A 25,806-nucleotide genomic window follows, 5' to 3' on the forward strand; every position below is an offset into this window, starting at 1 on the left:
GATGCATGGCACTACAAGAGGTGAGGACTTGTTTCAGAGACTTATTTTATCAATGAAAAAACTTGAGCTAACATTTGAAAAGTTAAGTGGTCTTACTACAGATGGAGCTCTAGCCATGGTAGGCTCACAAAAAGGGTTAATTGCATTTCTCAAGAAAGAAGTAAATCATCTCAGTCTTGATCCAAGTGATTTAATTATATGTCACTGTATCAGACATCAAGAAAGTCACTGTGCAGTCATTGTGGTTCAACAATGTGATGTCAACAGTAGTGTCATGCATAAATGTTGTCAAAAGCCACCAGTTTGAGGTGTTACTGAATGATCTTGACTCTGAACATGGTGATCTTGTTTATCACTGTGAAGTGTGGTTCCTGAGTTGTAGGAACATGCTCTTGAGGTTTTACAAACTGTGGGATGAAGTCAAGCAGTTTATGGAGATGAAGGAAAATCCTGTCAGGGAACTCAATGATCTCAAGTGGCTGTGTGATCTAGTGTTCATGGTGAACATTACCAAGTGCCTCTCAGAGCTGAACATCAAGCGTCAGGGCCCCAGACAGCTTCTCAGCTTCCTGTTTTCAAACATGAAAGCATCTGAAGCTAAATTAAGGCTGTGGAAAGTGCAATTCAAAAGGAATACCATGGTACATTTCCCACTCTGGAAGGACAAAAGTCTTCTACAACACTTGAATATGCTGATGAATGTGCAAAACAAATGAAAGGTTCAAGGACATATAAAGTAAACAAATGGAACTGAACATCTTTGCTACACCATTCAATGTGGAACCAGCTGATGTACCTGATAACCTACAACAGCTGCAAAGCAATGATGAGCTGAAAGCTAGGTACAATACACTCCCACTGCTTGAGTTCTATGTAGATGTTACATAAGCAATGATGAATTTACTTTGAGGCAACAGGCATTGAACTATACATGTTCCGAACAACTTACTCCAGTGAGCAGTTCTTTTCAAAACTTACCATCACAAACAGTTGACTGAGCTCCAGACTGACCGACACAAATTTGGAAATGCAGTTGTGAACAGCAACATCAATACCTGCTAACATCACATGCCTCACCAAAGAGAAGCAGTTCCAGTCAGTACTTTGTTGTGGCTGTTAAGTGCCATCAAGTCGGTTCTGACCCATAGCAACCCTGTATAGGGTTTCCGAGGAGCGGCTGTGAACTTGAACCGCCGACCTTGCAGACCAAACGGATTTGCAGTCTGGTGCATTAACTCACAGTGCCACACCAGGACTCCAGTCATCATGTTGTTGTTGTTGTTGTTGTTAAGTGCCATTGAGTTGATTCCAACCCATAGTGACCCTATATAGGGTTTCCAAGGAGCAGCTGGCAAGCTTGAACCACCAACCTTGTAGTTCAAATGACTTTGCAGTCTGATGAATTAGCCCACAGCACCACACCAGTCACCACATTGTTGTTGTTGTTATTGTTGTTATGTGCCGTGGAGTCAGTTCTGACTCATAGTGACCCTGTACAGGGTTTTCAAGGCTGTAAATCTTTACGGGAGCAGAACACCTCATCTTTCTCCTGCGGAACAGCTGGTAGTTTCGAACTGCTGACTGTGAGGTTAGCAGCCTGATTTGTAACCATTAGGGGAGGGTTAATTAAATGTTTGAGCAAATATAGCAGGCGAATTTTTGAGTTGGTAATTCTGTATGCCCTGTGAATGATGTTATAAATATCTAAATGGCCCTTGGCAGAAAAAAAAAGGCTCCCTATCCCTGCTTTAAGCAATATCTCCCATTAACCTGTCCCTTTCCAGCTTCTGGTAACCACTAATGAACTTTAGGTCTCTATGCATTTGCCTAAACCAGATAATTTCACAGAAGTGAGAAGATAGCATGTTTTCAACGTTCATCTACATCATATTATGTGGCAGAATTTTATTTGTCTTTGTGGCTGAATTATATTCCATTTTATACATATCATATCTTGCTTATCCACTTACTTGTTGATTAATCACCTGAGTTGTTTATACCTTGTGGCTAGTGTGAATAATAATGCAATGAATACTGGTATATAAAGTGTTTGAATACTTGCTCTCAAGTCTTTTGAGTATATACTCAGGAGTAGAAGCGTAAACACGGTAGCTATGAGATGGAGCCAACTGGACTGCATTTAACAACAAATGATAATTTTGTGTTTAATTTTTTGAGGAACTGTCAAATTGTTTTTAACAGTGGCAGCAACATTTTACATTCCCACCAGCAAAGCATGAGGATTTCAATTTCTTCACATCCTCACCAATACTTGCTACTTTTTCTTTTTCTGATAATTGCCATCTAGTGGATTTGAGGTGGCATTTCACTGTGATTGTGATTTGTTTATTTCCATAATGACTACTGACAATGAGCATCTTTTCATGCACTTAGGAACCACCAAGTCTACATTTTCTCTTGAGAAATGTCTATTCAAGTCTTTTTCCCACTTTTTAATTGGATTGTCTTTTTGTTGTTGAGTTGTAGGAGTTCTGGATATTAAACTCTTATCATATATTTTCTCCCATTCTGTAGGCTGGCTCTTCACTTTCTTAATAAAGCCCTCTGAGACCTAAAAGTCCTTAATTTTCACAGTCTAATTTATCAATTTCTCCTTAATTTTGTTGCCCATGTTTTCGATGTTACATCTAAGAATTTATTATCAAAAATTGGTTTAATAAAGTATATCCCCTTTTTTTCTAAGAGTTTTTCGGTAGGTCACTGCCACATTTTAAGTTTATTTTCAAATACGATATTAAGTATGGGCCCACCTTCATTCTTTTGAATGTGGTGATTCAGGTGTCCCAGAGCATTTATTGAAGAGATAATTGTTTCCCCATTGAGCAGAATTGGCAACCTTGTCAAAACTCAACTGATTGTAGTTGTAGAGGCTTAATTTGATAGTTTTGGCAAAGATAATTTTGGTCTTTGGTGGTGGTGGTTATGTGCTGTGGAGTTGGTTCTGACTCATAGTGACCTTGTACAGGGTTTCTGAGGCTGTACATCTTTACGGGGGCAGAAAGCCTCATCTTTCTCCTGCGGAACAGCTGGTAGTTTCGAACAGCTGACCCTGAGGTTAGCAGCCCGATTCGTAACCACTACGCTACCAGAGCTCCTTAATTTTGGTCCTTGGAATGCTTTAAAATACAATTAAATATCAACCTGGTGGCAAAATACATATTTATCATTGAAAGGTAGAACTAAGAACAAAAACACAGGAAACTACTGTTGAATATATCTAAACTATACACCAGCCACTATGCTAGGGACTTCACACATGTTTGCTTTTATTTAATCTACAAATTAACTCTGCAGTACTTCTTTTTTTTAAAGTAGCCCCTTGTGCTGCTTGAATGACTGCCTTTTGATCTATGTACAAGTACCTCAAGAGCACATTTAAGTGGTCTAGAATAACCGTTCTTTACAATGTTATCTATAGCTTGCCATGAACCACTGGGTTAAAAGCCTTTACATATCTCTCAGCCAAGATGCATCTGACATATGCAATAAAATTCCTCTTTCCATGTTCTTGTATGAATTTGGCTTGAACCTCTGGCAGTTCCCTACTGATGCAACATTTCAGCCATTTAAAAATTATCTTCAGTAACATTTTACTTACATTTGATATTAATCTTATTTTCTTATGGGTTCTCTATTCTTTTGGGTCACCAGTTTTTTTAATGGGCCCAATTCTTCCAATCAGTCAGGCAGGTAGCTGTACTCTAAATCTCTTGTTAAAGATAAATGAGTGCCCCAGTGCTACATCATTTTGTTGAAGATTTCAATTTGTATGCCATCAATTCCCAAAACCTTGTTCTTTCCAAATGCCTTCAGTGTACCTTTGACTTCTTCTTTCAGTACCATTGCCTTTTGATCATATGCTCCCTCTTGAAATGGTGGAACACTGATCATTTCTATTTGGTACAATGACTCTGCGTATTCCTTCTATCTTCTTTTGATGCTTTCTACATTTAGTCTGTATCTTGCCCATAGAATCTTTCATTATTGAGAGTAGAGGCTTGAATTTTGTCTTCTGTTGTTTCAGCTTGTGGAATGCTAAGCCTGTTCTTTCCTTTTGCTTTTCTAACTTCAGGCCTTTGCCCATTTTATTATAATGCCTTATTTTAATGAAATATTTATTTCAGTTCAAACTGCCCTTTGAAACTTTATGTTCAGCTCTTTTACCTCCTCATTTCTTCCATTTATTTTATCATCTCTATACTGGAGAGCAAGTTTCAGATTCTCTTCTGACATCAATTTTGGTCTTTTCCTTCTCTCCTGTCTACGCAATGACGACCGTTTGTTTTCTTCCTGTATGATATTCTTGATGTCAACCCACTACTCTTCTGGTTTTTGGTAATTAATGCCTAATGCATCAAATCTGTTCTTGGATGGTCTCTGAATTCAGGTGGGATGTGTTCAAGGGCATATTTTGGCTTTTATGGACTTGTTTTGATTTTCTTCATCCTCAGCCTGAATTTGCATGTGAGCAATTGATGGTTTATTCCACAGTCTGCAGTACTTCTTATTCCTAGTTTGTAATGAAGAAATTGAGGTTCAGAGAGAACAAATGACCTCTGATTCTTCTGTACCAGTAACTAGCAGGAATAAAGATGCACAATTTTCCCACGAAGCTATAATTATTAAATTAAGAATTTATGAGTCCTTTTTTGGACTCATAGACAGCAAAAGAGAAAAAGCACACACAATTATTTTTCTGTCAGGACTAAAATGTTAATCTACCTCATTACATTGTTATTGTTAAGTGCTGTCAAGGTGATTCTGACTCACAGTGACCCAATGAGCAACAGAACAGAACACTGGCCAGTCCTGCACCATTCTCCCAATCATTCCTGTGTTTCAGCCCACTGTTGCAGCTACTGTGTCGATCCATTTCATTGAGGGTTTTCCTCTTCTTCAATGATCCTGTACTTTACCAAGCATGGCAAATAGCAAATGAGAAGGGTAATATATACATGCGATAAGTGAAGTGCAGAACATAGGAACGTGTAATCAAAAAAGATAAAAATAAGAATTTTTAGAGCTATTTTTCTATTGCTTATCCTCAGTTAATAATCTCAAAATTATGTAGTTGTAAACAAAGATGAAAGGAGTTCTGGTAGCATAGTGGTTATGAATTGGGCTGTGAACCGCAAGGTCTGCAGTTCGAAACTACCAGCTGTTCGGTGGGAGAATGAGGCTATCTGCTCCTATAATGGTTTACAGCCTTGGAAACCCTGTACAGGGACGCTATAAGTCAGAACTGACTTCACGGCACATAACCACCAAACAAAGATGCGGTACTATGGGTTAATGTGCTGGACTGCAAGGTCGGTTTGAACTGCAAAGTCGGCGGGTCAAGCTCACCAACCACTCCTTGGAAACCCTATGCAGGGTTGCTATGAGTCAGAACCGACTTGATGGCACATAACAACAAACAAAGGTCATTTGGTTCCTAGCTTTTTAACTTCAAAGAAAGTAGATATAACATTGAGGAGGTTGGGGGTGAAAGGCAGGTTTTAAAGCTGAACTTTCTCTTAACAACATGTGAAAAGACATGAATTAAAAAACAGAAAAAGGAAAATAATATATTAAAGACTATACTATATTCAAATTACATAGCCCTCCTAAACTTTTAGCGAACAAAATTAATTCCTTGCCACAAAACATCAAAACAATGAATTAGAAATAAAAATAAATATTCTCAATAAAATATGCTCAACACAATTGCTTTAATACTAGGGGGCTTCAAAAATTTCATAGAAAATGAAATTAAGAGTTAATGGAATTTTTTCACACACTTTTTGAAGACCCCTTGTGTATTATATCAGAGCCAAAATTTATGTATCAGTAGAAAATATTTATAAAAGCACCAAGATCAAATCTAACATCTTTGACACACAGAGAGTAATCATTATATACTAAAACTGTTTTTTCAATATATATTGCCACTATATTTTAGGAAACATGACTTACCTTCTATTTAAAGTAAATACATTTCTATTTTTAAATGTTTAATAAATCACATTTAACAGCATTCAGTATCAATAATTCTACAGCATTCAGAGTTGTCAAGTGTTCTAGTGAAACATATTTTATTCACTGATTTCCATACACATTTAGGACTTTTCCTTTACTAACAAGAAATGCATTGGTTTTAATGGTCACATTCAATATAACTCAGAAAGTACCCCACTGATTCAGTATGCTGAATAAAAATTATTACTATGAATTTAAGCATATTAAATGGTAGTATGTGACCACACTGAATTAAGAATGTTGCTCATATAACAAAACTTTAGATAACTGAATGTCTAGGTTTTAAAAAATAATTCTGTGCACTTACTGATTGCATGCTTACTCCAACTTGTTGAAATACCATTCTAACTAGGCGCTTAATCCAGCCAAGCATTTAGATGGTCAGTCTCTCCGAACTTGCATTTCAAATATTTCAGGCATACATAGCAGCACATGTCCATAAAGCATACTGAAATTGTAAAATAAAAATGTTAGAACAAAATATTTAGAATACTGTTTACAGCATATCTCAAAGTCTAAAATATACCATTTTCACATTTGCTTATAATCAGCTTTGAAAAAACCAACTGTAAGAATAAGAGTTTCAAGGGACTTTGTTGAAAGCAACAAACAGGTACTACAGCTACATATCAAAGGGCTTTATAGAGAATGTGAAGACAATCCACAGAATGGGAGAAAATGTTTGGGAACAATATGTCTGATAAAGGTTTAAATATCCAGGAACAAATATACAAAGAACTCCTATAACTTAACAACAAAAAGATAAAGAAACCAGCTTTAAAAAAGGGCAAAGTCTCATGAACTCTAGACTTTCTGGAGCATAGGAGGCTGGTTGACACCCTAAAACTATTGCTCAGAGATAATCTTTAAACTATAAACCAAAATACCCCTGAAGTCTTCTTGAAACCAAACAAGAGTTTAGTTTAACTACTAAAACATGTCTGCCTTGAGTGTTACACTCTTTTAAGAACAACTACATGGGAACACACTGGAAATATTAGGTAGGAACCTTTGGGGACAGTGAATTTCTGTTAGTTGGGGAGGAACAAACTCAGAAAACGAGTGTAAGAATAGATGTACAACTCGAAGAATGAACTCAGTGTCAGTCAATAGTACATGCAGAAACTGTTGACTTGGTTTAAGTTCTGCGGCACACATTGTTGTTGTTGTTAGGTGCCATTGAGTCGGAACCGACTCATAGCGACCTTATGCACAGCAGAACGAAACACTGCCTGATCCTGGGCCAACCTCTATACTGTTGCCACACTTGAGTCCATCGATGCTGCCACTTGGCCAATTCATCTCATTGGGGGTCTTCCTCTTTTTCCCTGACCCTCCACCTTACTAAACATGATATCCTTCTCCGGAGACTGGTCCCTCCTGACAATATATACGAAGTATGAGAGACGAAGTTCGGTCATCTTGGCCTCCAAGGAGCACTCTGGCTGCACTGCTTTCAAAATGGATCTTTTGGTTCTTTTGGCAGCCCATGACACTTTCAATATTCTCCTCCAACACCATAACTCAAAAGCATCAATTCTTCTACAATCTTCCTTACTCACTGTGCAGCTTTCGCATGCATATGAGGTTATTGAAAATACCATGGCTTGGGTCAGGCTTACCTTAGTCTTCAAGCTGACATCTTTGCTCTTCAACACTTTGAAAAGGTCTTGTGCAGCAGATTTGCCTAATGCAATACGTCGTTTGATTTCTTGACTGCTGCTTCCGTGAGTGTTGATACTTGATCCAAGAAGAATGAAGTCCTTGATAACTTCAATCTTTTCTCCATTGATAAAAATGTTGTTTATTGGTCCAATTGTGAGGATTTTTGTTTTCTTTACATTGAGATGTTATCCATACCGAAGGCTGTGCTCTTTGATCTTCCTTCATCAGTAAATGTTTTAAGTCTTCTTCACTTTCAGCAAGCAAAGTTGTATCATCTGCGATGGCAGGTTGTTAATGACTCTTCCTCCAATCCTGATGCCACATTTTCCTTCACATAACCCAGCTTGCTTCTCGGATTATTTGCTCACCATACAGGTTGAATAAGTATGGTGAAAAATACAAGCTTGTTGCATACCTTTCTTATATATTCAACAAAATAAACAAAATTATATCTAATAAAAATGTCTGATTTGATAAGGTAGGAAGTTGCTTTGAAATGTTTGCAGAATATACCAAACTTTATGATTTTTGATCCTTTAAAAAACTGTTAGCGACACAGAGAAACTGTTAACTGATGGTATGTGGAGGGGATTATAATCAATGTAATGAAACAAGGTATATGAATGTTAGAATGTGAAACCGATGATGTGCCCTGAAAACTTTCACTCAATCCACAATAAAAACCTTAAAAAAAACAACAAACAAACATCAAGTTACAATGTATGGTGTCAAGTATGCAAAGCAAAAAGTTACAAATGAATCCTCACTGAGATGTAAGATTTTATGTTTTACTTTTCTTATAATCAATGTTTCTTTGTGTAGGAGATACTGTTTAACTTTTTGTCAAATATGTTTATTTATATCCTTTGGTTATGTTTGTTAAAAGCAGACTGATTTTCCTGCACATGTACTGTTTTGCTATTAAAATATATTTTAATATCTGTAATTTAAAAGAAATACAACCCATTAATATAATAAATAGCAATAAAAAATCTGAAAAAAAAAAACCTGTTAGCAAAAAATGGTACATTTTATCATGTTCTACACAAATGGAAAGGAGTTCTGGTGTTGCACTGTGGCTAATGTGTCAGACTGCAAAGTCGTTTGAACTGCAAGGTCAGTGGTTCAAGCTCACCAGGTGCTCCTTAGAAACCCTATACAGGGTCGCTATGGGTTGGAATCAACTTAACGGCACATAACAACTACAACAACAACACAAATGTAATATTTGAAACTTCCAAAGTACGGACATGTTAAACAAATACATTTAAACTAAAGAATTCTTCCTTATCTCATTTACATATTGCCATTCCAAACAAGAGTCCACACCACTAAGCTGTTGTTGCTGTTAAGTGCCGTTGAGTTGATTCCGATCCATAGAGACCCTGTATAGGGTTTCCGAGGATGAGCTTGAACAACCAGCAATAATAAATATTAAGAGCCAACCTTCATTGAGCATTCACTATGCTTACTGCATATAATACTTCATCTAATTACCACAAACAACTTTATGAAGGTGAATACCAAATTACCTTTCATTTGTAGAAGAGTAAACTGAAGCTGAGTTGATGGCAAAATTAGAATTCAAAACCAGGTATCTGAAGGTAGAATGAGATGTATGTACAGCCTTGGAACAACAAGGCCTATGATATAGAGATCCAGACATAGTCTGAATTAGTAAAGGAGGGGAAATAAAGTTAAGGTACTTGACTACTTTGTGAATATCAGGTTCCCCTGCCTACTAATGTAATATAGACATTTAAGAGGGATAGAACAGAAAACTGGGAAAGACGATTACTGAAAGCTTGCAAGCCCGGCTACAGTCTGTAACTGATTGGATTATGTAAAAGGGGACTAGACCTTTCGAGGTGGGACATCACTAATTGAAAAGACATACAGACCAACCAGACTGGCAAGAGGAACAGAAGTTACTTCTTGAAAGAATGACCAACTTGTGGGGAGAAGGTGGTAGTGGTGGTGGTGGGGAAGCTGACTGTTTGGCTGTGACAATATCAGGCAAGCTCTTTGTCCTGGAGTCATCAAGGCAAAAAGTCAGCCCATCAGGATAAACCCCTTTCTTTTTTCTTTTTTTTTTTTAAGGATAAACCCCTTTCTAAGACTTAAACTCAAAGGGAACATATGAACAGTTTTGGGGCCAACTTGTGAGTGGAAGGGAGGGTAAATGCAGCAAAGACGATGAGGGCTGAGATTGGCCATATTCTATAGATGTTGATGACCTTGAAGTGAGAGAGAGAAGAGGAAGGGCTGGCTATTTTGAAGTTCAGGGAGACATATGAGCTTCCAAGCCCAAGGATACTAACCTAGCGACTGGGGGCTAGATTTAAGAGTGAAGCAGCCAGCTAGTCTGCAGAGGGGGAAGGCAAATAAGAACTCTCACACTTGCAGACCGTACCCATTTGACCTAGCTTGGATGGCTTGCTGACCAGAATTCGACCAGATGAAGATAAAGAAGTATGATACAAGGAGCAAGTGTAAATTGCTACAACCTGATCAACTGGACCTTTGGATGAAGCTGCTCAAAATTCCAACCAAATAGGGAAGATTCTTTATATTAAGGATCAAGCATGCCTCCTCAGTACATTGGATAGATAGGGAAGGGCAACTTACGCTTTAGCTACCAAAACTGAGGGGCTATAAAGGCATGAAGTAGCTGGCTTACAAGCTTTCATGAGGGTTCTTAGGGTCAGAATGAAGGTAGTAAGACAGAAAGAAACCCTTCTTGTCCAGATGGGTCTGGTGATGAGGGGGATAGGATTTTATTGTGAGTAACTCTAATCAGGTCTAAAGGCAATTGTCACAACTGTAAATGTAGAAGAGGAGCAAGTAAATGGAGCAGTTAATCTGTCATTTCAGGAACAGGAGACCCTAGGACTATCAAGAGGAGAGCGAGGGATCCTAACCAGAAGAGTGGCAACAACAAAGATGGTGGCAGAGGTGACAGCACAGAGACAGAGTAGCAGAGGACTACAGGCAGGAACCTGGCTTGCAAAATGGGCGCTTTGGACATTTAAATGAATATTTATTTTCAGTGTGGTATATGCACATAAAAAAAAAAAAAAAGGCAATAGAGGTAAATACTGTTGGCTGAGGGTACATGGAGGGGATTGTAATCACTGAAACGATGGTTGCATGTGAAACTGATGATGTGCCCTGTAAACCTTCACCTACTCAATGAAAGCTTTAAAACAACCAAACCAACCAGGTATCTAATTTGAAAACTTGTGCTTTAATCCCCTGTCTGTCATGCTACTCGCCAAAACTGATAAATTCAGAATTGTTTGTTCTTATTTGAAATGTTGAGTGTTTATGTTTTATTTTGCCAATTGTAATACTACTCAACTTTCAAAAAGCTTATAGTCTTAAACTAGTAAGATAAAATCATGAAATGTTGGACTTGGATTTGTATCCTAGGTGGCCATCTACCAGTTGTTAAGTATGAACAAGTTAATTACTTTCAGATAATAACAAAACCTCATAGAGTTGTCAGATTTGACACTAGATATTACGAGAGAGGTCTGGTTCAGCAATTTCTCTCTCAAACCCTTGGAAGGAATTGACAGGGGTGATAATTCTGTTTTGTTCTGTAGGCTTCAGAACTGTGAGAAAATAAATTTCTAGTCTCTATGGCAGCCGTAAGGAGCTCTGGTAGCGTAGTGGTTACGACTCGGGCTGCGAACCTTAAGGTCAGCCGTTCGAAACTACCAGCCGCTCCATGGGAGAAAGATGAGGCTTTCTATTCCCGTAAAGATTTATACCCTCGGAAACCCTGTACAGGGTCGCTATGGGTCGGAACTGACTCTATGGCACTTAACAACAACAACAACAACATGGCAGCCACAGGAAACAAAGGCCCTTTGCATTCCTAGGTGCTGTCGAATCGGTTCCAGCTCCTTGATTGTATGGACAATAAAACCCGGTCCTGTGCCATCCTCACTCAACATCCACTTTCACCTATCTAACCTTTATCCTCACATTTACATCCATACACGTCTACTATATGCAGTTGTTTGTATCTAACGTTCTGACATTTTTTAAAAAAGTGTTTATTGTGAATTTGCATCTGACTTCTTTCACTCAACATGGTGAGAGATTATTCATATTACATGACTCAGAGTAGTTCTTTTCATTGCTATATAGTAATCCATTTTATTATTATCTCACAACTTACCCATTTACTACTCATTTAAGTTGTTCCCGGTTTGAGGCTATTACAAATAAAGTTGTTAAAATAATTTGTACATGCCCTTTAGTAGGCAGATATAACAATTTCTCTGAAGTATACACCCAGAAGCAAAACTGCTAGGTCACATGATATAGAATATAAGAAATAGAATAAGTACATATATACACACACACACACACACACATACCCCTTTAATAGAAACTTACATTTTCCCAAGGTTATTGTATCAATTACACTCCCACAATCAAATAAGAGAACTCCAATTGCTCTAAATCCTTTACAATATTGACAGTTGCTTTAAATCCTTGACAATACAAAAGGTATTATCAACTTTTTGAAATTTAGCAATTCTAGTGGGTTTTTCCACATACTTTAGGGGGTGGTATTTTGGTATCTTCTTTTGCCAGGAGTCTGTTAAACAGTATTTTGTTCATTTTTAAAGTGAATGATCATTTAAAAATTAATTTGATAGGAAAAGATGTCTTGTAAGCCTGAGTTGGAGACACAGAATAGGGAGTCACCAGCATGAAGGAGCTGAATCATAGGAGTGGGTGAGTTAACTCACATAGAGTAAGAAGGGAAGCTGATAGATAGAAGCCACAGAACTTAAACTTAAACTTGAGGAGCAAACAGAAGAGTAAAGGGCCTGGAAAGAAATGATTAAAGAGGTAGTGGAAACATAATGAGCTGTGCTTTCTCATTCACACACAAAGAGAAACATTTCAAGACAAAGACTGATCCTTTGTTGAACACAGAAGTGAGGTCACGTAGTTTGTAGCTCTTTACTCCACGTGTATCCAGTATGTTATGTGGAACCCATGTGAAAGTAAACATACTCCCACCACGGCTGACCCAACTCCATATCTCTAACACAGTCGCTCATTACTAGGCTCTTCTTACCTAACTAACTCCTTTTGTTAAATGAAACCTGGCTTTTTGCATCTTCTGCGGTCTTCTTAATTGGTTGTTGGCTGCTTATTCTCCCAAATTTTATATCGATACAGTTTCCCATGACCTATCTCTCTATGCTCTTATGCTAAATAGAAAATTTCAAAGGGCAACTTGAGAAGACAAAGTATTATAATGAAATGTGCAAAGACCTGGAGTTTAGACAACCAAAAGGGAAAAACATGCTCAGAAATTCTCAAGCTGAAAGAACTAAAGAAAAAGTCAAGGCTTGGTTTCCAATACTGAAGGATTCTATAGAAAAAAAATTAAACATCGAATCGGGCTACGAACCGCAAGGTCAGCAGTTTGAAACTACCAGCTGTTCTGTGGGAGAAAGATGAGGCTTTCTGCTCCCGTAAAGATTTACAGTCTCAGAAACCCTGTGCAGGGTCACTATGAGTCAGAACCATCTCCACGGCACATAACCACCACCACCACCACCAAGATCATCAAAAGAAGATGGAAGGAATACACACAATAATTACTGTATCAAAAAGAACTGGTCAATGTTCAATCATTACCATGCACGTAGGTCTATAAGAGAACTGACTCCTCGGGACATAACAACAACAACAACAACAACAACAAGGTCTATAAGAACTCAGCTGTCATATCCCTCCTCCACCCACCTCGTGAGTTCCTTGACTGGCAGGGGCCCCCTAGAATTTTCTCCTCTTGGAAGAACTTCACTGACTTTTTGTTTGTTGTGTTTATTTATTTTTTCTTCTCCTTTCTCTCTTTCTCTTCCCTTAATTTATATCCTTTAGAGCCCTGGTGTGGTGCTGTGGGTTAATGCACTGGACTGCAAGGTTGGCAGTTCAAGCTCACCAGTCATTCCTCAGAAACCCTAAACAGGGTCACTATGAGTTAGAATTGACTTGATGGCTCTTAACAACAACATCCTCACTTTTGTTTTTTCTATTTCTTTCTGTTTCTCATTTTTACCCTCTTCTATTTTTCTCTTAATTTTTCCTTACCCTCTCTAATCTCTTTATTTTCATTTCTCTTGTTTTTAAAGTGTTTTCCCCTTCCCTTTTATTTTCTCTTGTACAGCTCTATTTTCCTGCTCTTCTCCTTTTTTAGTTATCATTATTGGTGTGTTTATTTTTATTGTTGCTGCCAGTGTTTCTTATTTATTTATTTTTTTTACTTTATTATATTCTGTTTTCATTGCTGTTCGTTTGTTTGTTCTGTTTTGTTTTCTCCTATTGCTCTGGTAGCGTAGTGGTTACGAATCAGGCTGCTAAACTCAAGGTCGGCAGTTCGAAACTACCAGCTGTTCTGCGGGAGAAAGATGAGGCGATCTGCTCCCGTAAAGACTTACAGCCTTGGAAACCCTGTGTAGGGTCACTATGAGTAGGAACCGACTCCACAGTACTTAACAACAACAACATTGCTCCTTTGGAGACGGGCGACAGCAACCACACCCACATAGTTCAGTCCCAACAGTACCATCTGAAGCTCCACTCACTGGACAAGAGCAAGAGCCAGCCAATACCAGCTCCCATAACACCTAATGTTCAATCATTACCTAATCAATGGCAGACATTAGCCAACACCTGCCAGACCCAGCAAAAACTGAGCTGCACAAATAATGAAGGGAAAACAGTGCACGTTTTATTCTCTAATCACACCCACCAGGAGACTTTTGGTGATAAACTAAGCACCTATCAACATATAATCACAAATTTAATAAAAAAAACACATCACAATGTCTTGAAGACCATAAAAGATTTTAGCTCACATGAAGAAACAAGAGCGAGTGGCTCAGACCAAGAGGCAGAGCCAGAAAATGTTTCTAAGGAAGAAAAGGTAATAGTACTAAGTGAAAAAAAATTCAAAAGAGTATTTCAGTATTGTCAACAGACTGACAGAAGATAAATCTCTCAATACTAGTAAACTAGAAGAACAATCTAAAACAGTAATGAAAAAATTAGAACCCTGATATGTAAGAGGGACACCATGAAAAGAATAGCTTATGATCAGAATGCCAGAACAGGAGAGACAATAAAAAAGCATGGAGAAAATTGTTGGAAGAGTTGCTTAAAGAAAACTTTCCTAAAGACCAGAGGTAAGCATTCAAGAAGCTGAGTGTACCTCGAACAGGATAAACCCCAAAAGAAAATCACCAAGACATGTCATAGTCAAACTTTCCAAAACAAAAGACAAGGAAGAAATCCTGAGAGCAGTTTTGGAAAAATGAAAAATTACCTACAAAGAAGAACTATGCTGATTTCTCCGTAGAGACCACACAGGCCAAGAAGGTAATGGGACGACATATACAAAACTCTGAAAGAAAAAATTGCCAACCAAGAATCATATAGTCAGCAAAACTGTCCCTCAAACATGATGGCGAAATTAGGACATTTTTAGATAAACATAAAACAAAGGAATTTGTAATTACCAGATCAATTTTATAAAAATTACCAAAGAGTGTTTTTTCTATTGAAAATTAATAACAGCAGACAACAACCTGATTACCATACATGATACCACCGCCCAGATCTCAATCCAGATATAGAAGTATCCGAAGTAAAACAGAAAGAATGAAAACTAGGGAACATGAAATGTCAATTTATAATAAGTCAACTACAAAGCAAAAAGAGAAAATATTGCAAGTACAAAACTTACAAATGTCAAGGAAGTCAAGTATATTTTGAGATAAAACAGACTGTTTTTTTTAAATGGAGAAAAAAAATGAAAAAGAATAAACCTCAAAGAAAATCAATATGCCTTTACATGAAAACAAGAAAAAGGAAAACCATAAAAATGTATTGAACGTTAAAACAGCAGTAATGAAGAAAATGAAAATAAAACTCACAAGCAAAGTGAGTTCTGCATAGAAATTTATGTGGAGCAAAGCAACATACAATACCACAAAAGACACACAGAACAAATGACAGCAGTCAATTCATACCTATCAATAATTACAATGAGTGTAATTAGATTAAATGCACCAGTCAAGAGACAGAGTAACAGAATGGATAAGAAGAAAGGATCCTTCAACACGCTGTCTACAAGAGACACACTTTACACCCAGACTATCGACTAAAAATCAAAGGAAAAAATGTTATCAAGCTAATGGCAACAAAAACCAAGCAGGAGTGGCAATATTAATCTCTAATAAGAGACTTTAAGCAAAATTAATGGCACTACTGTATCTACTGGTACCCTACTAGGTGGTGCAGTTAAGCACTTGCCAACTAGCCGAACGGGTGTCAGTTTTAAACCGCCCAGAGTTACCTCATAAGATAAGCCTTGCAATCTGCTTCTGAAAGCCTAGTTTTAGAAACCCAATGGAGCAATTTTACTCTACACATATGGGGTTACCACATTAGGAATCTACTTGACAGCGACAATGCCAGCTATAACTATTTCCAGTGCCTGCTTTATGACATATATAAATGTCTTATTTTTTTCAGACCACAAAGTAATAACTCTCATGACCTGTACTACATCTCTCAACAGAAAAATAAGACTGGTTAGAAAAGAGAACTATGCACACAGACTAATGTAAGCTTGATGAAAGTTCTTTTATATTAATAGGCTTTAGGTATGAAACGAACATTTGAAGGATGTTTGCTGTGACAATTTTAGAAGTCATTTTTTTCTCTCTGCGTGATATAAAAGAGGGTAGAGATAGTCTAGTATTACCATTTGGACTAAAGATCTGAGGGTTTCTGAAATGTGAATGGCATAGATATTTTCTTTATTATTTCAAGCATCACCATGAAAATATATTAAGTACTCTGAGAACCATTTTTAAACAACTTTTTGAAATAATGTTCAAATATCTTAAATCCTGGACACCAGTAAGAGGAAACAAACACAATACTTGGAAGGCATTATATGTTTCACTAATTAAAGCAGTAGTCTTCTGGACCCAAGAAAAGTGATGATGTTAGTCAGTTGTGTAATATTATTGTCCCTGGTAAGAACATTCACTGAGGCATTACTTTAAAAGAGAAAATCTAGACATAATCTACATATTCATCAAGAGAAAAAAGTTAACAAGTGGAAAATAGTTTAAATAAATTTGGTACCTACTCGAAGGAGTCCTGGTGCAGTGCTATAGGGTAATAAGCACTGGACTGCTAACCTCAAGGTTGGTGGTTCAAACCCACCAGGTGCTCCTTGGAAACCCTTTATAGGGTCAGAAACGACTGGACATCACTTAACAACAACAACCCATTTAAGTATGTGGCCATTAAAAAAGAAAACAAAAAACAGAGGCGACAAGATGGCAAAGAATGCAGATATACTGAGCCGACCCTCTGCAACAAAGCCATGGGATACCTAGTGAAACAGATACAGATGGTAATCCTGGAACTCTGAGCATCAGAGAATAAGAGAGAGAGATGGAGCGAGTGCTGACTGGAAGAGGAAGCTGGACAGCAGTAGTGAGAAAAAAGAAAAACAGGTAGACTATGAGGTGGATTGAGCAGTGCAGTCATCTTGAGCTTTTATAAGTGGCGACTGGTACAGCGGCCTGCATGCACAGGCTGGAGGCTGGTGGTAAGGGATGCAATTCTCCCTTGTTCCTGTTCCCTTCTGGTATATGGGGGCATGGATAGTCCCCACCTTTGTCAACCCAGTGACACCCTCTTGCCTGCACAACCTACACTCTGCCTTTGATCAGGTACCTGGCATCCGCTCCCCTGCTTCTGGAGGCACGCAAACCTGCCCTAAATGACACCATTCAGTGAACTAACTGCATTCATACTTCAAGTCTCTACCACATCCACAGGATGATGACAGGTGTTAAGTGCCTGTGAACCCACTAATGTATATTCATCAATTAAAGATAAATACGAAACCACAATGTCTCAGAGAGAACTGACAATTTCATCTTACACAAAGAAACAAGACAGAGTGGCTCAAACAAGTCACCAAGATACAGTCAGAAAATATAATACCAGAAATAGTGTAGAAACTACCTAATAATGAGTTTACGAGATAAGGCAATTTTAATGGATTGAGAGAAAGAGCAAGAAAATTACAGAAGAAATCAAGGACGACACAGGAAAAACACAGTAAACAAACTGACAAAATAAGTGAAAAAAAAAAAAGGGGGGGTGGGGTGGAGTCAGACAGAAACATTAGAAAGCCAGAAGATTAACAGTAAGACTTCAGAAACAGAGAATATATTGAAAGGGCAAAAATATATAAATGAACTAATACAAACAGAATTATAGATCTTGAAAAAAAAATCTTTCAATATTCATCTGCTAGAGAACAGTAAGAAAAAAGAACAAAGAAATCTGAAGCAAGATTGATGTAGGAAAATATCAAGACGAATAACTAGCATGTGACAGGAATTCCAGAACAGGAAGAGACAAAAAACCAAAACACTCAAAGAGAATACATTGTCCATGAGTTGTTGAAAAAAAGTTCCTAAAATCATGAAAAATGAGAAGACAGTCATTCAAGAAGCTGAATGAACACCAAAGAGCACAGATCCCAAGAAAAATATCAAGACATTGTAATCAAACTTTTCAAAAACAAAGATGAGGAAAGAATCCTGAAAGCAGCTCATGAAAAATGAAGTTACCTACAAGGGAGAACTAATAAGAGACTAAGCTCTGATTTCTCAGCAGAAACCACGTAGGAAAGAAGACAATGTAATAACATAGAGAATACTTTGAAAGACAAAAATTACCAACCAAGAATCATATATGCAGAAAACCTGTCCATCAAATACGATGGTGAAATTATGCCATTTTCAGACAAACAAAAATGAAAGAATTTACAAAAACCAGACCAACCTTACTAAAAATACTAAAGGAAGTTCTTTGGGCAAAACACCAACACCAGCAGACAACAATCTGAGACTAACAGGAATGACGATATCACCTATACTCAACCATATATGTTGCTGTTAAGTGCTGTCGAGTCGGTTCCAACTCAGAGCAACCCTGCACAGTGTTTCTAAGGAGCGACTGATTGGTTTGAACTGCCGAGCCTGCAGTTCAAACTGACCTTATGGTCCAGTGCTTACCCTACAGTGCCACACCAGGACTCCCAGCCCATGTATATATAAAGTATGCAAAGTACAACAGACCTATAAGGCTAAAAACAGAATCAAAGACATTTGCAACAACAAAAACACCCCATAAAGTAAAAAGCGGGAATGTAGTTACAGAACTTCCAAAGATAGAGGAAATCAAATAGACTTCAATAGACAAATATATAAAAAACAAACCTAACTGTAACCCTAAAACTTAGACCAGGTCTTACTCCTAGCCCAACCCTTCCTAACACTAACCCTAAAATAAATGAAGTCCTAGGTCTAGCTAAAACTTAGCCATAGTCCCACCCTTAACTCTCACTCTCCTTACTCCTATACCCTACTCACACCCCTAGAGAGAGGGTTTTCATGACACACTGCTGCAGGAAAAATGTGCAAATTTACATGAACATGTGATTTTATTTAAAAACAAACAGTGGTGAAATATTCACAGGTGACCACCTAGGTCTGCTTTTGAGTGGAAGTGGGGGAAATGCAACAATGAAGACAAGGGCCAAGTTTGGCCATGTTCCTGTGACACCCACTGACCTTGAGAGAAAAGAGGAAGGGCTGGCTGGTCTGACATTTAGGGAGATATGTGAACTACTGAGCCCATGGGTACCGAATAGCCCCTAGGGACTACAGCTGAGAGTGAAATGGTCAGTTGGTCTAAAGAGCATGAACTTTCAAACTTCCAGCTAGTATCCATTTGTCCTAGCTTGGATGGCTAGCAGACCAGAACTCCACCAAATGAACATTAAGATGTTTGATATTGTGAGCAAGTGTAAATTGCTACAATGTGATTAACTGGATTTATGGATGCAGTGGTGGTGATGTGGTGTGGAGTCGGAACCGACTCATAATGACCCTGTACAGGGTTTCTGAGGCTGTAAATCTTTAGAAGAGCAGAAAGCCTCATCTTTCTCCTGTGGAACAGCTAGTAGTTTCGAACTGCTGACCGTAAGGTTCACAGCCTGATTGCTTATGGATGTAATTACTCAAAACCCCAACTGGAATGGAAGGATTCTTCATATCAAGGAACAAGCTTGTTTCCTCAGTGCACTGGATTGATAGGGGCAAGCAATTGAGACATTGGCTATCAAAAGTGGGGAGGGGGGCCATAAAGGCATGAGGAGTACTGATGAGGCACTGCAGATAATACGCTGGACTACAAAGTCAGTTTGAGCTGCAAAGTTGGTGGTTCAAACCCACTAAATCCCTCCTCAGAAACCTACATAGGGTTGGTATGAGTTGGAACCTACTTGACACCACTTAACAATAAAGGCATGAAATGGCTGGCTTACAAGCTTTCATGAGTATGCTTAGTTTCAGAATGAGGGGGTAAAGTTTTCCTCTTTTTCAGATGTAACTGGTGAAAGGGGATGGGGGACAATAGCGATAGAATTTTATGATTCAACTGTGAGTTAACTGTTAACAGAATTCATTGTGATTGTCAAATTTTCATCTTTCATTTTAGGAACTGACAATTCCAAGACGATCAAGAAGGAATAGCAAGAGTGGAATGTGTGGTTCCTAACTAGAAAAGCAGCAACAGAAGTGACGGTGGCAGAGGCGGTGGCATGGAGAGACAGAATTGGTAGAGGTGGCATGGTGGCAGAGGCGGTGGCATGGAGCTGCAGCTTCTAGGTGCATGTACTTAGTAAAGCTGTGTGCCCGCAAGCAGGAGGCTGACTTGCAGAATGTGCCTTTTGGACATTTAAATGAATATATACTTTTTGTTTTATATGTGTACATAAAATATTTTTGTTTTGTTCATTTGTGAAATATAAGATGTAAATGTAGAGCCACAGGGAGGAAGTAAGATAACTGTTGTTGCGGGGAAGGGATTGAAATCAAGACAAAATAAAGCATATAATCTGTTGAATGTAAAGCTGATGATCCTGTCTATAAATCTTTATACTCAATTCACAATAAAAAGTTAAAAAACAAAAACAAAAACAAAAAACCCCCACAGTGCTGAAACAGATGCTTTGTAAAGCACTTTGGAAAAGATTTGAGAAGATACCCAAACCTACAATTGGCTATATCTGTGCCTTGAAAGTAGGAGATTCCTTTTTAAAATTGTTTCATACATGTGCACTTCTATATTATTTCTGAAGTGGTGCTGTAGGTTAATGCGCTGGACAGCAATGTCAGTTTGAACTGCAAGGTTGGCAGTTTAAGCTCACCAGTAGCTCCTCAGAAATCCTACACAGGGTTGCTATGGGTTAGACAGACTTGCTTTTTTCTAATAAGATATAATACTGTTGTAATTTTTACAAGGCCTGTATCATTTTAAACAAAGTAAATGAATTTTAAATATACGTAAAATAATTTTAAATTTTTTGGTCATATAAGCAATAATCATTAGCCATAAGCTTGACTGACCAGAATTGGATCAGATGAAGATAAATGTCTGATACAGTGAGTAAACGTAAATTGCTACAATCTGATCAACTGGATCTTTGCTTATGGATGAAGCTGCCCAAAATTCCAACTGAAAATGAAGTTTTCTTCATATCAAGGATCAAGCATATCTCCTCAGTACACTGGGTTGATAGGGATGGGCAACTTAGATTTCAGCTATCATAATTAGGGGGTTATAAAAGTGGCTGCCTTACAAGCTTTCATGAGGGTGCTTAGGGTCAGAATGAAGGGGTAAGACATAATTCTTACTGAATAGTTTCCTCTTGTCCAGATGGCTCTGGTGATGAGGGGATGGGATTTTATAACTCAGTTGTGAGTAACTGGTATCGGGACTAACGGCGATTGTCACAAATGTAAACGTAGACAAGGTATAACTAAAAAGGGGGAGCAGTTAATCTGTCATTTCAGGAACAGAGAACCCAAGGACAATCAAGAGGGAGAAACATGGGATCCTAACAAGAACAGTGGCAACAACAGGAAGATGGTGGCAGAGGCGATGGCATAGAGAAATAGAGCAGCAGAGGATGATAGACCCATGGACTGAGAAAGGCAGCGTGCCTGTGGATAGGAGGCTGGTTTGCAAAATGTGCCCTTTGGACATTTAAACGAATATATATTTCCAATGCAGTATGTATACATCAAAAAAAAAAAAAAAAGGGGGGGTAATAGAGGTAAATAATGTTGGCTGATGGTGCACAGAGGGGATTGTAAGCATTGCAATGATTTGTTGAATGTAAAACTGCTGATCTACCTTGTAAACCTTCACTCAATTCACTATAAAAGCTTTAAAACAAAAACAAAACAATTAAGAAAAAAAGTCATTAGCTATTACTTGACACATAGTTTCGCTATCTTGGCCTCTACAGAGCATTCTGGCTGTACTTCTTCCAATACAGACTTGCTTGTTCTCTGGTAGTTTCTGGTATAGGAGGGGGTAAATTTTATGGAATAAAACTCTTTATCTTTTAATTCATTTTTTTTTTCTTATGAACTTTGTGAAGATCCCTCATATCCAATATTCTGCTTGAACATCGTAATTCCAAGACATCAATTCTTTCTGGTCTTCCTTATTTACTGGCCAGCTTTCATTTGCACAGGAAGTGATTGACAATACCATGGCTTGGGTTAGGTACATTTAGCCCTCAAAATAACACCTTTGCATTTGAACAATTTATGTCATTTGATTTCTTGGCTACTGCTTCAATGGACATCGATGGTGGATCCAAGGAGAGAATGAAATTCTTGATAATCTCAATCATTTCTCCACTTACAATGCTACTTACTGGTTCAACTGAGAATTTTTTATTTATATTGAGGTATAATCCATACTGCAGACTATAGTTTTTTATCTTCATCATTAAGTACTTTAAGTCCTCTTCAATTCCAGCATGTAAGGTATGCCATCTGCATATAACAGGTTGCTAGGAATCTTTCTCCAATTATGATGTCACGTTCTTCTAATTTATAGCCTATTGTCTCTGATTATTTGTTCAGTATATAGATTGCATAGTATTTCCCAAACACCAGACATTAATACTTGCTTTATAAACTTTATCATATAGGATACTGTTAACAACTAACTTTAAAACAATTAAAGTTGGCTCCATCCCAAGCAGCAAAAGCTGTGCAATCAAAGCTTGTTCTTCTCGGTTATTTTTTTCACTACACTTGAAACTACTTAACTATATATTGTACTCCCTAATTTATGTTCCACCTAAAATCATCTCTTTCAGTACACATTATGTACCTAATTGGCACAAGAGGAGTCCTGATGTGGCATAGTGGGTTATTGAGCTGGACTGCAAGGTCGGTTTGAACTGCAAGCAAGGTTGGCAGTTCAAGCTCACCAGCTGCTCCTCGGAAACCCTATATAGGGTCTCTATGGGTTGGCACTGACTCGATGGCACTTAACAACAATATATAAGAAATTAATTTCAAAACTTTATATATTAACATTACTAAGATATTACGATGCATGTTGTTCTAGTCATGAGATTTAAGTTGTCTAATTTTTACATTTTAATCACTAGTCAGACCTAGTTTACAAAAATTAATGTTAAATAAAAGATATTTATACAATTTATTTAGTAATTATAACCTAATGATTGACTAACTACACTAGCATCAACTTTAGTAGCCTCAATAAAGGAATTGGTGTTTCAGAGACAGCATGCTCTTGTCCTTAAATCTGAAGCCCTGGGTTTGTTCATAGCTGATACACGGACACATATTTTGTTTTCCTAACTATTCGGTTATTTTAGAAGGGAAGAATAAATAAGTAACTGAGAAATTTATTTGCAACCTGCATGTAACAAATGATTTGTTTCCTAATATAAAGTGTTATAATTCAAGAAACAAAAGATGAGCAGCCAAACAGAAAAACAGGCAAAGAACCCAAACAAGCATTTTAGTAGTGGAAACATATGTGGTAAATAAACATTTGAAAAAATGCGTAATAATCTCATTAGTAATCAAATAAATGTTAATTGAAACAGTTTCCATCTTCTCGCTACTAAATTGGCAAAGATGACAGTACATTATTAGCAAAGGCATGGGGAAAGCATCACCTCTCTTGTACCACCTGAAAATATGCTAATCTTTTGATATAGCAATTTCAGTTTTAGAAACCTGTTTTGAAGCAAACTGACAATGACAAAAATATGAACAGAAAACCGTCCACTGAGATTAAAAATACCTAACAAAATACTTAAAAGGGGACTAGTTAAGTATATAGTGGTAACAGCGCATATATACTTTGAAATACTAAGCAGATATTAAAATGATGACACAGTTTTAAGTCTGAATATGAAAGTTACTCAATACTTATTGTTGTTAAGTGTCTTCGAGTTAGTTTTGACCTATAGTGACCTAGTAGAGGGTTTCCAAGGAACTAATGGTGAGTTTGAACTGCCGACCCTGTGGTTCAAACTGCCCTTGTGGTCCTGCAATTATCCTATAGCACCACACTAGGACTCAATACTGCCTATTATAATCTCATTTTGTAAAACAAAACATTCATTAAAAAGGCTGTTAACGCAAGGTTATTGTGTAAAGGACAAGAGAGCAAATATTTTAGATTTGTGGGTCACATAATCTGTCATAAGCTACTGAACTCTGCCCTTGTAGTAGAAAAACCACCACAGGCAATACATAAAAGGATGAATGAGGCTGGGTTTTAATTAATCTTTATTTATGGGCACTGAAATTCAAATTTCATAAGATTCTTGGCGTTACAAACTTCCTTTTTTGTTAAAATTCTCATTCAACAGCTTGTTGTTGTTAAGTGCTGTCCAGTCGGTTCTTACCCATAGGAGCCCAAGATAGGAGCAGCTGGTGAGCTTGAACCACTAACCTTGCAGTTCAAAGCGCTTCACAGGCTGACGCATTAACCCACAGCACCACACCAGGACTCCATTCAACAGCTTACAAATGTTAAAACCGTTCTTAGCTCCTGGGCCATACAAAAATAGTCAAAAGGCCACTTCAGGCCCTCAGATCATAGTCTGCAAAACCTGGTCTAGAGAGTACACACTAAAGCAACATCACTGGTTATCCTTAAGTAGTAGGATTGCAGTGACAGCTTTAGTATAATATTAAGAAGCTCTGGTAGCATAGTGGTTACGAGTGGGCTGCTAACTTCAACGTCATCAGTTTGAAACTATCAGCTGTTCCACGGTACAAAAATGAGGCTTTCAGCTCCAGTAAAGATTTACAGCCACGGAAACCCTATACAGGATTGCTATGAGTGGGAAACCAACCCACAGCACACCACCACCACCACCATATAAAGTATATAATCAATATTTGAACTGGATATCAACGTTGTTGTTGTTAAGTGCCTTTGAGTGGTTCCGGCCCATAGCGACCCTGTATAGGGTCTCCAAGGAACAACTGGTGAGCTTGAACCACACGGACCATGCAGCTCAAATGACTTTGCAATCCAGTGCATTAGCCCACTATGCCACATCAGGACTCCAATGTTAAGTGCCATCAAAATTGGTTCTTACTCATAGTGACCCTGTATAGGTTTCCAAGGTGGGTTTAAACTGCTAACCTTGTAGTTAGCAGTCCAGTGCTTATCCTAAGCACCACACCAGGACTCCAATTTTTAAAACAGGGTATAAACACATTTGTTTAAAAGGCTGTTAACACACATCAGCAAGGTTATTTTGTAAATGGCAAGACTAAATACATAAGATTCGTGGGCCATATAGTCTCTGCCACAAGCTACTCAACTCTGCCCTTGTAATATCGTTTATCAATATTACTTAAGAAATACATAAAAGAATGAATACCTGATCAATAGTATTTCAAAGAGCAATAATTCAGTAATAATACTCACTTCTCAGGGCCAAAAAAACAAAGGTATAGGAACTGACGTTTACCTGAACTTTAGAGCCACTGTCTCTCCTCTTTTCCTTTTATTGGTCAGGCCACTGATCTAATCCTTTCATATCTCAGAGATCAGATTGATAAAGTTGTCTCTAATCTCTTCATATTATCAAGCCATTCTTGA

The 25,806-nt window shown here is 37.8% G+C and overlaps 1 protein-coding gene across 1 annotated transcript in view; it reads right to left on the reverse strand.

The window, feature by feature from the left end:
- Positions 1 to 6,412, reverse strand: part of MTFR1 (mitochondrial fission regulator 1) — a 37,860-nt gene extending 31,448 nt beyond the window's left edge. Inside the window, exon 1 of the mRNA XM_006860055.1 lies at positions 6,347 to 6,412. Within this exon, the coding sequence (XP_006860117.1) occupies positions 6,347 to 6,412 (66 nt within the window). The remainder of the gene's footprint in view (positions 1 to 6,346) is intronic.
- Between the last annotated feature and the right edge of the window lie 19,394 nt (positions 6,413 to 25,806).

Source organism: Chrysochloris asiatica, unplaced genomic scaffold (genome assembly GCF_000296735.1).
Source record: "Chrysochloris asiatica unplaced genomic scaffold, ChrAsi1.0 scaffold00036, whole genome shotgun sequence".
Classification (NCBI taxonomy): domain Eukaryota; kingdom Metazoa; phylum Chordata; class Mammalia; order Afrosoricida; family Chrysochloridae; genus Chrysochloris; species Chrysochloris asiatica.